The sequence below is a fragment of the Plutella xylostella genome, chromosome Z (assembly GCF_932276165.1).
Source record: "Plutella xylostella chromosome Z, ilPluXylo3.1, whole genome shotgun sequence".
NCBI classification, from domain to species: domain Eukaryota; kingdom Metazoa; phylum Arthropoda; class Insecta; order Lepidoptera; family Plutellidae; genus Plutella; species Plutella xylostella.
The window spans coordinates 12,993,776-13,011,100 of record NC_064012.1 but is presented as its reverse complement, the minus strand read 5'-3'; the positions used below and the strand labels follow the sequence as shown (position 1 = coordinate 13,011,100).

The 17,325-nt window shown below is 36.3% G+C and overlaps 2 protein-coding genes across 2 annotated transcripts in view; both read right to left on the bottom strand.

Moving 5' to 3' along the window:
• Positions 1-14,531, bottom strand: part of LOC105380711 (anoctamin-1) — a 67,420-nt gene extending 52,889 nt beyond the window's left edge. Inside the window, exon 1 of the mRNA XM_048632683.1 lies at positions 14,374-14,531. The gene's annotated coding sequence lies outside the window, so the exon portion shown is untranslated. The remainder of the gene's footprint in view (positions 1-14,373) is intronic.
• On the bottom strand, positions 9,573-10,638 carry LOC125491309. Its single transcript, XM_048632931.1, has one exon. The coding sequence runs from the start codon at positions 10,548-10,550 to the stop codon at positions 9,573-9,575; it is 978 nt and encodes a 325-aa protein (XP_048488888.1). The 5' UTR covers positions 10,551-10,638.
• Positions 14,532-17,325: the final 2,794 nt, after the last annotated feature.

The window sequence follows — 17,325 nt, the reverse complement described above, 5'->3', positions numbered from 1 at the left end:
ACACAGTATTTATAATTTAACTTTGTCAGACTATACTTAGTTGAACAAAAAAAAAAAAAAAAATATACTTCTTAAAAAAAGATAAAGAATAGGCTACTTGACTCTTTTTTTAAGTAGGTAGGTCTAATATGATTAATAATTGCTCTATTAGACCAAACAAAATAATCTATAATTTTTTTGGACCTTGCAAATCGCAAGACTGTAACTTAAAAGTTCTACTTTTCATAAAAAGGGGAAAACGGTGTCAGCCATATTTGTTTACAAATTATCACATCTGTGACATCACACGGGTAGAAAACAATCATTTGATATTTAACTAATGACAACAAAGCTACTAGAATACCCTTACATACTAATTTACCCTTTTTTGTCAATCCCGAAAATCCCGGGATTGGCAAATTCTAATCCCAAAAATTTCGGGACTGGAAAATGACCGGGATCCCGGGATCCCGGGAATCGGGATCCCGGGCTTGTATTCCCTAATTATATTTCATCGCTTCATTCTTCAGATATAATGTAACAATGTAGATGTTCAGAGTAGAAAGTTTTGTTCATTATCAATTATTATTTATTATGCTTGTAATTGCAGCCTTATCATAAAATGTAACAAAATTTTGCAATAAATATTTTTTAACTTTACTTTTAGTAAGTAGACCGGATCCTTTCAGGAGGTGATAGAGGAAGGCATTTCCAGTCGATTGAACCCAATAATGCATTATCCTAAACTTAACCATTTCTAAGATATTTAATATTTAAGGTTTTTTTTATTTTTGCCAAAATTTTATCCTTGAAACCGAAAATAAAAAAAAACTAGCCATATTTCAATAATTTTTTGGTTGTTTTGCATAAGTAACACCTTAATAAACTAATTAAAATACTCAAATGTGCATTATTCGACTTAAATTAGACATAATACCTCAAAATAGTTAAACATTTTGAAAAAATATTCAAAACGCAAAAACAAATAAATTAAATTAAAAAAGATTATCATATGACATTTTTTTGTGCACTTCAGCTTAAAAACATAGTCAACTAATAAGCTTTCGAACATGATGATTCAATACCAAATCGATTAAGGTATCACCAAGATATGGTCAAAACAACCAGAGAAAGCGGAGAAAACTGAGCAGGGGTTTCCATACTAAAGTCAACAGGACTGAAAACAATCACACTTTTTACCTTTAAATTGGGCTAATTTTGTTAGTTTTCCTGTTGAATTTTGTCCGTCTGTGCTGGTTGTTTTGGCCATATCTTGGTGATACCTAAATCGATTTGGTATTGAATTATCTTGTTTGAAAGCTTATTAGTTGACCATGTTTTTAAGCTGAAGTGCACAAAAAAATGTCATATGAAAATCTTTTTTAATTTAATTTATTTGTTTTTGCGTTTTGAATATTTTTTCAAAATGTTTAACTATTTTGAAGTATCATGTCTAATTTAAGTCGAATAGTGCAAATTTGATTATTTTAATTAGTTTATTAAGGTGTTACTTACGCAAAACAAACAAAAAAATTATTGAAATGTGGCTAGTTTTTTTTAGTTTCGGTTTTAAGCATAAAATTTTGGCAAAAAATTAAAAAAACCTTAAATATTAAATATCTCAAAAATGGTTAAGTTTAGGATAATGCATTATTGGGTTCAATCGACTGGAAATGCCTTCCTCTATCACCTCCTGAAAGGATCCGGTCTACTTACCAATAACCCTGTATAAGTATCCATATATTATTATATGTCCAGATATAGGTAGATAAATAATAAGTATTTATTTGAAAGTAAGTAGGTATATCTAAATCTATTTGTATTACTTATGTAGGGAAGTAAAATAAATAAAGGATTTAGAATCAACATCATTAATTCTTTATTATGGTATATTTCTATGCAGTATAAATACTTACTTAAGTTATTACAATTAACAACAAAATTAAGTGTCCTATGTTCAGATTTACGAAATAGTAGATTACAATAAATAACTTATAGAAGTAATATTATTGAGTAATGATAATTATCTTCAACACAGGATTATATACAGGCTATTTATTACATCAATTTTATTAATCATTAAGTACTTATAAATACATCTGAATTATTAATAATCTTAATTACCTCTAGGAAGGCAGACTGACTTGGCAAATGACCCTTCATCTAACACCTGGCGGTGATAAAACTTGGCGAAAGTCTCAGAATTTTTAGTCCTACCAGCTGCTTTTCTAATAGCTTCGACTGAGAGGCCGGAGGAACTAGCGGCCGAGGTGGACGCGTGCCGCGTGCTGTGTCCGCTGTACACAGACACATCTACACCACTCTCTGATAGAACCTGCTTAATGCATCTGCTGATAGATTGAGCGGTGGCGGCCTTATGTGGCCTTTTGAAAGTCAATAAAAGATTATTGTTACTTGTCTGTCTCAAATCTTTGGTTACTTCTATGTAATCTTTAATAGTTGTGGCTGGACAGATATTCTTATTTTGATCAAAATACGGTAGTATTAACAATGGTTGATTGCGACCTGGCGCAGATGTTTTAATTATATCAGAGATAAGAATTTTTACCCCGTTGTGATCTATTTTTATGTTACGTAATTTAATCAGTGACAATGTTTGTACTCTATGTCCTGTACAAATTGCAAGTAGTATTGTTAGTTTCTTTGTAATTTGTTGTAACGAAAGGTCTGTATTAGGAAACCAATTAGAGATATAATCTAGTACTACCTGAGGATCCCAAGTAGAAGTGTACTTGGGGGCCGTAGGCCTTAATTTGTATGCTCCTTTTAATAACCTCTTTACTTGATCTTGAGAGCCAATTTCGTTTCCTAATAGAAGTGATAGTGCTGATCTATGACTGTTTAAAGTTCCATACGAAGCGCCTTTATTAAACTGCTCAGTCAAAAAAGACAATACAGCTGTAAGGTTAGCCTGGTATGGCTGAAATTTTTTAAGTTTACAAAAGTCCCACCATAATTTATATGTAACATTGTACTGAGTAGCTGTGTTTTTTGAAATAGACGCCAACATTAAATCCAAAGATGATGTTGGGGTTTCACGGTTTAGAAACGCGACCCGGAGAGCTTCGCTGCAGCCAGGGTAAACCGGTTGAATCTCTGATTGTGCGTCCTATAGGAGGGCAAAAGGTTTACGTCAGAATCTAAGTAAATTACATCAGATATTATTAAGCTATTTAATAGTGGGAACCATGGTTGTGAAGGCCATAGGGGGATACACAAGGATACCTTCGGCTTTGTCATTAATAATTTTACTGAGACATTTTAGTATCAAAGGGAATGGTGGGAATGCGTAGAAAGACAAATTATTCCAGTTAAGAGTGAATGCATCGACAGCAAGCGCTTCTGGATCACGTTGCCACGATACATAAGTTTCGCATTTGGCATTTGTGCGAGAAGCGAAAAGATCTATGTTAGCTTGTCCAAACGCGTTAACAATTGTTTGGAAAGCTGACTCACTTAACGACCATTCTACATCAGGGTTAACTTTCCTTGACTCTTCGTCAGCTTCTACATTGTCTTTTGTATTGATATAAGACGCGAACAACCAAATCCCTCGCTCCTCGCACCACTGCCAGATTGACCTTGCCAAATTATTTAAATGGGGAAACTGTACACCTCCCATTCTGTTGACATAACTTATTGCTGTCGTATTATCAACGCGCAATAAAATATTACAGTTTGATTTTTCGCGCGCAAAACATTTGAGGCCAAAAAATACAGCTAATAACTCTAAGTAGTTTATATGGAAAATAACTTCGCATTCCTGCCATGTCCCGCTGGCCCGGCTATTGTTGGAAAACGCTCCCCAACCTGTCATAGAAGCATCAGTAAAGATTTCCAAGTCAAAATTGGTGTTTCCTATAGGATTATATGTAGTATTAATATGTGTCGACCACCAAACTAGGTCAGGCAGGATTTCATTTGTGAATCTAACTTTTGAATCATATGACCGGTCTTGTAACATAATAAATTTTTGTCGTTCAAGTTGTTTTGTATAGACCCACCCGTATCTTACAGCGGGGCAAGCTGCGGTTAGAACGCCTATAAGGTGAGCATAATCTCTTAAGGAACATTTAGGCAAAGACGAAAATTTTTCTACTAAATGTAGTATGTGATTACGTTTTTCTGTAGGGAGAGAAATCGTCATATCAACCGAGTTATAAATAAATCCAAGAAACTTGCAAGTTTGGGACGGTTCGACTTGGCTTTTAGTATAGTTTATAACAAAACCTAAACATTCCAATAATACAATGGTTTCTTTAACGTTATTAAGGCACTCAATATAAGTCTTTCCCACGCATAACAAATCGTCGATGTAAATAACAGACATGAAACCTCTACGCCTGAGGTGAGAGACAACTTCCTTCATTAATTTTGTAAATGTCCTAGGTGCCACTGAGAGGCCATAGGGCATGGCTTTAAATTCATATGTTGTATTTTCGAATTGAAATCTGAGGTACTTATGAAAATCTGATGAAATCGCCAGAGAAAGATATGATTCTTTTAAATCTATGCTAGCCATAAAGCTGTTTTTAGTTATCAGTTTCGAAGCTGTTATCTTATCTTCCATTTTAAAATGAATTTTTTCGACAAACTTATTAAATGTCTTAAGGTTCAGAATGAATCGGTAGCCGCCATTTGACTTCGGAGCTAAGAAAATATTGGAAATAAATTGTTCGTATTTTAAAAAAGTTAACCATAAATGGTAAAGAAGTTAACCATATCCAAAGACTGGAAGAAGAATACTGGGTGAAAGATTGACTACAAGAAGGCCAAGAAAGGCATTATATATTATACATCTTGGGAGAGAAGAGAGTTCTTCAGATAGTGAAAGCGAGCAAGAGGAATATGAAAGCGACATGTCTGTTATCGAAGAATTAACAGACGATTAAAAATAAATATTTTTTATCGCATAGTTTTTTGTTACTACGTTAACTTGTTAACGTCTTAAGATCTAAACTCCTTACTCCTTTCCTGCTTGGACCATTTTCCCACCACGCTGATCTTTGGGGTTGGTGGGTTTACACTACTCGATGTGCAAAATCTAAATGTGCAGGTTTTATCACGATGTTTTCCTTCATCGTAAGAGCGATGATAGGTATACATCACAGACTTAGTATACGCTAGTATATACTATAAGTCTATGGTATACATACATTGTTCATACATTCCAAAGAATTCATTGGTACATGTCGCGGTGATCGTACCTGCATCTCTGTCGTGAGAAGCGGGCGCGTCACCCGTTGTCTACCACCGCTTTTGAAACTCATTGAGTATGAATGGTCTGGAGACGAAATCGACGGACGTTCCCCTCTGCCGAGGTAGTGGGCCTCTCAAAAAGACACGGACATAAAGTCTGTGGAGTGATATTAAAAAATAAAAAAAAGAGGTAGTGGGCCAGAAAGGCCTAGCGATTTATAAAAACTAGTTGCAGTCTCAATTTTCAATAGACTCAATCTAGTTGGCAAAGCGTTCGTTTCATTGAAAATGATTTGTTTACATACTAAAATGACAGCTTCATTTCATAGAATATTCGGATTTCCGGATTTGTTCACAGATTTGATAGCCTTCGGTCATGGTTTACATTTTTTATTTATGTTGAATTTTACCTATGAAAATAAACGCTAGCTTACTTTTATCGTCTCGTATCTGAACCATTTTGTCAGGGCAAGGTACATCTTTTAACAAATATACAAATTAATTGTTTTGTAAAATTTGTCCAACATATTCCTAAGATACTATAGTAACAGGAAAGTGGTTTGAGATTGGGCGCGTTGGTTGGAATCCAAATAAGAAATCTACCATTTGCAGCAATTTGACTTAAGTATGAATATAAACTTAATAATTTTAGAAAGGAAACTGTAAGAAACCAGTTAAAGAAGATTGTTCTGTTTAATGGTGAATAAAATAAGGAGCTATGAAAAAAGTTTTTTTATTTTTATTTATGCATTTTTTTACACTATGTCAAAATTATAATCTGCACAAAAATAGTCTATGGAACCACTGTCTCATAAGGTCGCACATTGAACTTCAATAACTTATCGATAGTCCGCCAAAGTGAAAGGTACATCACTAGCTAATGCACACACTGACAAATCAAAATTGGTCACGCTTTATCGAGCTTTCAGTTCGTCTATACGTCAGTATATACTAAGTCTATGGCACGGTCAGCTATTGGATAGGTGCCGATTTCAAATGGTTTTTTGGACGCTTCCGTGCTTCGGACGGCACGTTAAGCCGTGGGTCCCGGTCGCTGCTTCGGCAGCAGTCGTTAAGCCTAGTCAGACGCCTTCGGGCAGCTTGAAAACATCTGACAGTCGGGTTGCCTACGTACCCGACAACTTCAGTGCATTGTACTCGTCAAAAATTGCGATACGGCTCGCGACTTATCACGTGAGTACAAATGTAGTGCAAAAAAAATACTTAGTATATGTGCGTCATTTATCTGTTACTTAGGTACTTCGTTTTTAGGAAAGTTATTGAAATAAAGGCTTCGTTTAATAATCACTCATAATTTTACTAATTTAAAATACATGATCAAACGAACTTCTCAAGCGAAGTTCGATCAGTATTATATGAATACGCTTCATTCGAAGATATAATGTAACAATGTAGTCCCTTTAGCCTACAAGGCGACTTCGCACGATTAAGAGATAACCTGGTTAAGTCTATAGACTAACTTAAAACGAATGTGTCCCATCCCTGATCCTCCACCTGCCTATATATACTACCCCCGACGCGGCGGCTCTCATTCTTCAGAGTCAACAACAAAACTTTCTTCACTGGGGTCTTATTCTTCGGGAAGGGAGGGAGTTTATATCTTCGAATGAAGCGTATTCATATAATACTGACCGAACTTCGCTTGAGAAGTTCGTTTGATCATGTATTATATTTCATCGCTTCATTCTTCAGATATAATGTAACAATGTAGATGTTCAGAGTAGAAAGTTTTGTTCATTATCAATTATTATTTATTATGCTTGTAATTGCAGCCTTATCATAAAATGTAACAAAATTTTGCAATAAATATTTTTTAACTTTACTTTTAGTAAGTAGACCGGATCCTTTCAGGAGGTGATAGAGGAAGGCATTTCCAGTCGATTGAACCCAATAATGCATTATCCTAAACTTAACCATTTCTAAGATATTTAATATTTAAGGTTTTTTTTATTTTTGCCAAAATTTTATCCTTGAAACCGAAAATAAAAAAAAACTAGCCATATTTCAATAATTTTTTGGTTGTTTTGCATAAGTAACACCTTAATAAACTAATTAAAATACTCAAATGTGCATTATTCGACTTAAATTAGACATAATACCTCAAAATAGTTAAACATTTTGAAAAAATATTCAAAACGCAAAAACAAATAAATTAAATTAAAAAAGATTATCATATGACATTTTTTTGTGCACTTCAGCTTAAAAACATAGTCAACTAATAAGCTTTCGAACATGATGATTCAATACCAAATCGATTAAGGTATCACCAAGATATGGTCAAAACAACCAGAGAAAGCGGAGAAAACTGAGCAGGGGTTTCCATACTAAAGTCAACAGGACTGAAAACAATCACACTTTTTACCTTTAAATTGGGCTAATTTTGTTAGTTTTCCTGTTGAATTTTGTCCGTCTGTGCTGGTTGTTTTGGCCATATCTTGGTGATACCTAAATCGATTTGGTATTGAATTATCTTGTTTGAAAGCTTATTAGTTGACCATGTTTTTAAGCTGAAGTGCACAAAAAAATGTCATATGAAAATCTTTTTTAATTTAATTTATTTGTTTTTGCGTTTTGAATATTTTTTCAAAATGTTTAACTATTTTGAAGTATCATGTCTAATTTAAGTCGAATAGTGCAAATTTGATTATTTTAATTAGTTTATTAAGGTGTTACTTACGCAAAACAAACAAAAAAATTATTGAAATGTGGCTAGTTTTTTTTAGTTTCGGTTTTAAGCATAAAATTTTGGCAAAAAATTAAAAAAACCTTAAATATTAAATATCTCAAAAATGGTTAAGTTTAGGATAATGCATTATTGGGTTCAATCGACTGGAAATGCCTTCCTCTATCACCTCCTGAAAGGATCCGGTCTACTTACCAATAACCCTGTATAAGTATCCATATATTATTATATGTCCAGATATAGGTAGATAAATAATAAGTATTTATTTGAAAGTAAGTAGGTATATCTAAATCTATTTGTATTACTTATGTAGGGAAGTAAAATAAATAAAGGATTTAGAATCAACATCATTAATTCTTTATTATGGTATATTTCTATGCAGTATAAATACTTACTTAAGTTATTACAATTAACAACAAAATTAAGTGTCCTATGTTCAGATTTACGAAATAGTAGATTACAATAAATAACTTATAGAAGTAATATTATTGAGTAATGATAATTATCTTCAACACAGGATTATATACAGGCTATTTATTACATCAATTTTATTAATCATTAAGTACTTATAAATACATCTGAATTATTAATAATCTTAATTACCTCTAGGAAGGCAGACTGACTTGGCAAATGACCCTTCATCTAACACCTGGCGGTGATAAAACTTGGCGAAAGTCTCAGAATTTTTAGTCCTACCAGCTGCTTTTCTAATAGCTTCGACTGAGAGGCCGGAGGAACTAGCGGCCGAGGTGGACGCGTGCCGCGTGCTGTGTCCGCTGTACACAGACACATCTACACCACTCTCTGATAGAACCTGCTTAATGCATCTGCTGATAGATTGAGCGGTGGCGGCCTTATGTGGCCTTTTGAAAGTCAATAAAAGATTATTGTTACTTGTCTGTCTCAAATCTTTGGTTACTTCTATGTAATCTTTAATAGTTGTGGCTGGACAGATATTCTTATTTTGATCAAAATACGGTAGTATTAACAATGGTTGATTGCGACCTGGCGCAGATGTTTTAATTATATCAGAGATAAGAATTTTTACCCCGTTGTGATCTATTTTTATGTTACGTAATTTAATCAGTGACAATGTTTGTACTCTATGTCCTGTACAAATTGCAAGTAGTATTGTTAGTTTCTTTGTAATTTGTTGTAACGAAAGGTCTGTATTAGGAAACCAATTAGAGATATAATCTAGTACTACCTGAGGATCCCAAGTAGAAGTGTACTTGGGGGCCGTAGGCCTTAATTTGTATGCTCCTTTTAATAACCTCTTTACTTGATCTTGAGAGCCAATTTCGTTTCCTAATAGAAGTGATAGTGCTGATCTATGACTGTTTAAAGTTCCATACGAAGCGCCTTTATTAAACTGCTCAGTCAAAAAAGACAATACAGCTGTAAGGTTAGCCTGGTATGGCTGAAATTTTTTAAGTTTACAAAAGTCCCACCATAATTTATATGTAACATTGTACTGAGTAGCTGTGTTTTTTGAAATAGACGCCAACATTAAATCCAAAGATGATGTTGGGGTTTCACGGTTTAGAAACGCGACCCGGAGAGCTTCGCTGCAGCCAGGGTAAACCGGTTGAATCTCTGATTGTGCGTCCTATAGGAGGGCAAAAGGTTTACGTCAGAATCTAAGTAAATTACATCAGATATTATTAAGCTATTTAATAGTGGGAACCATGGTTGTGAAGGCCATAGGGGGATACACAAGGATACCTTCGGCTTTGTCATTAATAATTTTACTGAGACATTTTAGTATCAAAGGGAATGGTGGGAATGCGTAGAAAGACAAATTATTCCAGTTAAGAGTGAATGCATCGACAGCAAGCGCTTCTGGATCACGTTGCCACGATACATAAGTTTCGCATTTGGCATTTGTGCGAGAAGCGAAAAGATCTATGTTAGCTTGTCCAAACGCGTTAACAATTGTTTGGAAAGCTGACTCACTTAACGACCATTCTACATCAGGGTTAACTTTCCTTGACTCTTCGTCAGCTTCTACATTGTCTTTTGTATTGATATAAGACGCGAACAACCAAATCCCTCGCTCCTCGCACCACTGCCAGATTGACCTTGCCAAATTATTTAAATGGGGAAACTGTACACCTCCCATTCTGTTGACATAACTTATTGCTGTCGTATTATCAACGCGCAATAAAATATTACAGTTTGATTTTTCGCGCGCAAAACATTTGAGGCCAAAAAATACAGCTAATAACTCTAAGTAGTTTATATGGAAAATAACTTCGCATTCCTGCCATGTCCCGCTGGCCCGGCTATTGTTGGAAAACGCTCCCCAACCTGTCATAGAAGCATCAGTAAAGATTTCCAAGTCAAAATTGGTGTTTCCTATAGGATTATATGTAGTATTAATATGTGTCGACCACCAAACTAGGTCAGGCAGGATTTCATTTGTGAATCTAACTTTTGAATCATATGACCGGTCTTGTAACATAATAAATTTTTGTCGTTCAAGTTGTTTTGTATAGACCCACCCGTATCTTACAGCGGGGCAAGCTGCGGTTAGAACGCCTATAAGGTGAGCATAATCTCTTAAGGAACATTTAGGCAAAGACGAAAATTTTTCTACTAAATGTAGTATGTGATTACGTTTTTCTGTAGGGAGAGAAATCGTCATATCAACCGAGTTATAAATAAATCCAAGAAACTTGCAAGTTTGGGACGGTTCGACTTGGCTTTTAGTATAGTTTATAACAAAACCTAAACATTCCAATAATACAATGGTTTCTTTAACGTTATTAAGGCACTCAATATAAGTCTTTCCCACGCATAACAAATCGTCGATGTAAATAACAGACATGAAACCTCTACGCCTGAGGTGAGAGACAACTTCCTTCATTAATTTTGTAAATGTCCTAGGTGCCACTGAGAGGCCATAGGGCATGGCTTTAAATTCATATGTTGTATTTTCGAATTGAAATCTGAGGTACTTATGAAAATCTGATGAAATCGCCAGAGAAAGATATGATTCTTTTAAATCTATGCTAGCCATAAAGCTGTTTTTAGTTATCAGTTTCGAAGCTGTTATCTTATCTTCCATTTTAAAATGAATTTTTTCGACAAACTTATTAAATGTCTTAAGGTTCAGAATGAATCGGTAGCCGCCATTTGACTTCGGAGCTAAGAAAATATTGGAAATAAATTGTTCGCTATTGGGTTCACATGCGCTGATTGCACCTAATTCGAGCAGATTTTGTATTGCTAAGTACATGTTCGGTTTTTCTAGAGATGTGAACGTGTTTAAAGGAACAGATGACTGGATAACCTCTCCCACGAGAGGAATAGGGAAACCATCTCTTATCCAGTTTAAAATTACATGGTTTTTTGTTATTTGAGACCAACAATTATAACAATTTCGTAATCGGCCAGCATGTACCTGCGTCACTGTCGCGTTGGGGCACGGTCGCGCTGCTTGAGGTAATTCGTGGCCCTCGCCGGGCCGGGGGCTGCGGGCGGCGGCGGCGGCGCTCTGCGAGCAGCCGGGTTGTACGGGTTGTACCTCTGCGTCGCTGCACGTCCGCCTCTGCTCGCCGAGGGCGGGAAGCGAGGCGGACCTGACCAGTTTCCCTGGTATCGCGGGCGGTTTGATGTGGCCGAGAATGAAGTACTGGAACTTTTTGCAGTAGGTGTAGGTTTCTTAATTTGTAAACCCTGTTTCTCAATAATTTTTGACGATTTGATTCGTTCGGCTAATTTAGAACCGAATAGAGTTTCATCTCTTTCTAAGTCTTGAGTAAAGCTTAAAAATGATTTGTCAATCCCTGGTGTGATAAGTTTTATTCTTGCCTTTGTCTCCATACAATGGAGATTTGAAAGTATGCGGCATCCATCTGACAATATTTTGATGGCCCTCACTTTGTTAGGTCTGTCATCATTAGCAAGAAGCAGGCTTAAAGCTCTATTTACAGCAGTGATGCCTAGGCCAAGCTGATTTTGATTAAAAGCAATCTTTTGGTCTCTGTTTCGAGGTTTTTCGTTAACAGCAGATGATATTTCGGCATTGAGGGTAGGAGCTCTTAAAAGTTTGCAATTATCAGGGAAAGTATATTCTTTTAGCAACTTGTCCTTCTCGTCTTTAGATAGACCTTTACGAAGGATGGGTAGCCATCGTTGAGCTAGGTCAGGGTGGATAGGCTCACCGTACACAGGGGCTTCCTCAGCGGCGTCGCCCAGCGCGCTCAGCACGTCCGAGTCCAACGGAACTTCGATCGGTGGCTCCTCCAGTATAGGTCCCTCTGGTTGTGGTGGCGAAATGTCGAGCAGCTCCTCTGAGGGAGTATGGTCGGGTCCGGCCGTCGGCGTCGTAACATTATTTATTGGTGCAATGTCTAAAACAAAATAATAAAGTGTTATTGTAACAATCAATACTTTATTTTACTGATCTGTGGGACCATATTAACGCTATCGTGTTAACTCACGGTTAACCACCAAGCAAATACTTTCCTTTGTGTTAACACACGGTTAACCCCCAGGATTTTTACGCCCTTGGTTTTGAAACCAAGTGTTTAATTACGTAGGGAACGATCCTTTGTCTGGTAAAATTCAAGGTAGATATATTGTATTGTTGAAACTTACCTGAGTTATTTTCAGAATCCGAAGAATCCGAATAAATAATAGTTCTTAGTCGTTTTTTACGACGTGGTTCTTGTAGTTTCCTTATTTTAGCACTGTAAAACTCGATCTTCTCACTTTTAGATCTTTTCGGCATCGTTGAAAAAATATTTTTTCTAACTGAGGGTAATTTGAGAAAATGTCGGAGAATTTGAAGTGTGCGTTCGTCGCCTCGCACGAAAAAAGAATGAGAGCCGCCGCGGCGGGGGTAGTATTTATAGGCAGCTGGAGGACCAGGGATGGGACACATTCGTTTTAAGTTAGTCTATAGACTTAACCAGGTTATCTCTTAATCGTGCGAAGTCGCCTTGTAGGCTAAAGGGACTACATTGTTACATTATATCTGAAGAATGAAGCGATGAAATATAATTAGTATTACCAACCTATGTTCTCGAATTCATCGATAACACTTATCGATAACTGTTACATCCATGGGCAAGAAAAATGAAAACCCTGTGTTCATTATTAAATGTCACCTCACGTAAGTCTTATTGCTGGGAATTAAAACTCATAATGTCCTCCTAGCCGAATTTCGACTACGGCGGCCAATCTCATTTGAGATCAGCCATGTACGCAGGAGTAGATTATAGTGCCCAAGTGTGTGCGCAGTACACAGGAGCACTCTCTGTTCCATCACTCTCATAGCCCAATGGGACGGATTGACCGACACGACTGGAGAGAGCTAGGCGCAGGACCGACTGCTTTACATGCCCATCCGACAGCATGGATCGTTTCACTGTTTCGGACATCAGGTGATCAGCCTTCTATGTCCTAACCAAACTTAGAACCACAATTTAGAAACACAAATTGATGGTCCCACCCGGGAATCGAACCCGGGACCTCTGGGCCATGAAGCGAAGCTTCGACCACTAGACCACAGAGGCAGTTAGAGGGAATTAAAACTCATAATGTCATGTCAAATGGGACACAATCATGGTAAACGGTAAAATTTCCCCCCGCAAAAATTGGCAGACTTTTTTGTATCAAGAAAGATCGCTATGACGCTTCCCGAGGGTACGAGTCCGCGTTGTTCTATGTTGAAACTTAATGCATAAGTAGTTTTTATTTATTTGTCTCGTTACGGTGATACACTATCTAATTTAGTGTGAGCAGAAACGTAAAGCACTAAGTACATATAAATAAAATCATGCCTTGTTTGAAACTAGTATCGTACGAGGCATACAGATTCTTTGCTCGTCACCAGTTACGAAAGGACAATCGCGGTTTCGAATGAGTATACATTTATTCGTAACTGGTTTCGTACAAAGTACAAAAAGTTTTTAATCGTCACTGGTTACGAATCTCTGGTTTTTTGACACTGGTATTTTGGCCGAAGGGGAATACATCGCCGGTACGTCGTAAGAAGCCATTAAAAAAAATCTACTGCGTGCATTGAATCCATGCAGGGAAAGGAAAAATAAACATAAGTATGTAAATACTAGTACATAAGTGTGAGCGATGAAGAAGGTTTGCTGTGCGCTTCATAGGATAGGTACTTATAATGTTTGCAAGATAACGGAAGTACCCTAGACAGCAAATAAAACAGGCCCCGAGATACATTTGAACTAATCCGATTTTCTCAAAAAGAATAAAACTTACAAATTTCAAGGTCATATCTTTATAAAGTACGTTTAATGACGATCAAAACGACTAAAATTTAATTTAAAACACCGATACCTTACGTTGTAATTAAGCAACAAACACAATGCTCATGATTTCATCATCAACAACACGTCAAACGAAACTTGAGTTGAAGATGAAAATGCATAGTGTGGACATAGCTAAAATAGTGATTCCTATACCTTATTTACCGAAATCCTTTAAAATACCTTATAAATAGTCTTAAATCACGATACTTTATCCATAAAAGCACAGTCACCACAACACAAATACGACAAATATACTGACAGTGACAGCCTGTCACCGCACCATCACCAACTTTAAAAAACACGGCGATAAATTCTAAAATTGAAAGTAGAAGAATAATTCAGAACACTAATAGAAAAATGCAAAGTGTTATTATTCTGAGCCTTAACACCAAAGACAAGCCTGTCAAAAATAATTTAATGTAGAGCCCCCAAGGACTTTGTATATAGCCCCCCATTCACTACACGCACCACGAGCCGAGACCCAAGCCGTACCAATCCGTGGACAAATCTCTGTCATCGCCCACACACAACACGAACACCGAGTTACAGTCCATTCGATTGTGAACTTTGTTGAGCCTTGCACCAAGACCGTAACCTACTTCTCTACGCGAGCGAGCCTCGCCCACCAAAACATTCACACGTAGATTTGTCTGCAGACTTGTCGCCAGCGACAAATCCGGCGGTACGGCGCGCCCGTGAAAGGGAGCCTTAACCTCTGAAAGGCCTAGTGACAGATCTGTCTCAACCCCCCAACCCCCCTTTTATGCCTAGTGACAGATCTGACCCAGGAACACTTACACGCGATTTTATTTATTAAATACCTTAGAATACGGTATAGAATCACCTAAAATGATTCTGAATTAATGGATCAACCATCGACAACATTCGGTCGTTCAAAAACTTCACTCATTTACCAGTAGCGCCTCAGACCAACTACAAATAGGCTCGCAATCGCCGTGTCCACTATTCTCTTTCTCACTCAAACCATAGATGTTGCCGACAAAAAAATGAAACCTAAATATGGGGAAATTTAACTTATCATAATAACAAAAACAAAACTTGAGTATATCGTCGGTTGATAGGAAAAAGACACTAAGGCTAATTTTTCAATAGCCAGATAAAAGTTTTGCTGGGGAATAATTTTGATGCCACCCACCCAGATAACATTTATCTGAATATTGAAAAATCTGCCTTAGTGAGTTTTTCCTGTCAACCGACGATATAAGAAAAAAAAAACTTTACTCATACTTATTTGATTTCAATATAATTATTTGATATACACAAACTGAGTGGATTGTATGATTCATTGTCTTCGTCCAATCGAAACAACCCTCTTCAAAATGTGCCGAACACAATTTTTGTATGTTTCTTTGGTTCCCAATTTGTTGCAACCGGTAACGTCTATCCATTTTCTTGATATATTTTTTTCTGTCGGAAACCTATGAAGCAGAGATAAATGGATGAGCATGGGCATTATAATCGTGGGCCAAACATGTGATGGGGTTTTTTTTAAAGGAAACACATTTCGTATCAATACAATAAATTTTATATTATACAGAAGAAATCACACATAGAAGAAAAAAACGAAACGAACGTTTCCTCACAATGACAGGCACCTCATTTGAAAGAGGAGAATGACTTCTACAAAATACAATCTTCACAAAAACCGAATTCGTGCGCCCAATTTGTAAACCCAACCCGAGTCCGTTACAATTTCTAGTATTTTCTTTGCATACTATAATATTTGTGGGTAAAATAAATTTTCAATAACTTGCAACACCATGTGATTTGTTATTATATGGTACCTCGTAATTTTTACTTAAAATTTATATAATAGACCTTACAGTATTAAAATTGGTATCGTTTTATATTTAAATCAAGCCAATAGATAGTACTATAGTAAATGTAAGCTTGTTAAACTTGATAGTATCTACTTACATGTGAAAAGATATCTCATCCATCGTTCCATCGTATTTTCGTTCAATATGCTCTGTACAACCGAACAAAATACACCGACCCATGTCACACACTCGTTAAGTGATGATAATAGTCTAATAAACTTAATAAACATCCACAAATCACTAGCAAATTAACAATAAATAACATTTAGAACATTTTTGTTGTAACTGTCAGTTTTTTTGTCATAGTGTTCATTGTTTGGCACAGAGAACTGACGGAAACAGGCGCCAGAGCAAAAAGGACAAAAATCCTGTACAGCTTAACGTTTCTCTCTCACGCTTAATGTAGCTAAGCGTCTCTTTTTCGCAATGTCTACGCAAATGTCACGATAGGTACGAGTCCGCGTTGTTCTAGGTATGTTTGGCATTAAAGAAAGAAAGAAAAACACTAAAAAAAATCCGTTACCAGCTGACGCAGTAAATTTACTAAAAACTGTTGGTGGTGAAAGCCATCATGTTTTAGATGTTTGGGATGAAAATGATGAAAATTTTAAAGTACCTAGTGGAAATTAAAATTTCTTTAAATACTCTAAGTAATAGCATCTAACTTTGGCGGCCGACTGGTGTAGTGGTTAGTGACCCTGACTGCTAGGCCGAAGGTCCCGGGTTCGATTCCCGGCTGGGGCAGATATTTGTTTAAAGACAGATATTTGTACTCGGATCTTGGGTGTTAATATTTATATTTAATATGTATCTATCTATGTATTTGTGTAGATATATCACCTGTCCGATACCCATAACCCAGGCTCTGCCTAGCTTGGGGTCGGATGACCATGTGTGAGATGTCCCCACATATTCATATTTATATTTACTGCCAGCCTACAGCTTCGTTATCTTAAAATAATTACCTAACCAACATTAAAAACAACCGATATTCAACACAAAAGTTATGCACAAAATGTAGCATAACTTTTGAACAGCTAAACCTTTTTTGATAAATCATATTTAAGAATAATCTCGATAACAGTAGCTTTCCATAAAAAAATGCATTAATCGGTTAACCCACTTCAGAGCTGAAGACGAAACTGAAGATATTCCAAATCATTAGTTTATCTTTATATCATCATGTACACCTATTTGATATTTTCTATTTAAATTTAACACTACTATACTATTCTCTGTGGGGGTGTAGGTATCTGCAGCTGGCTCTCTTGAATGGAACCTTTGTGTATAT

What these genes read in the sequence shown, in the direction of transcription:
- LOC125491309 (XM_048632931.1), bottom strand. Translation starts at nt 10,550, where the DNA reads ATGACGATTTCTCTCCCTACAGAAAAACGTAATCACATACTACATTTA.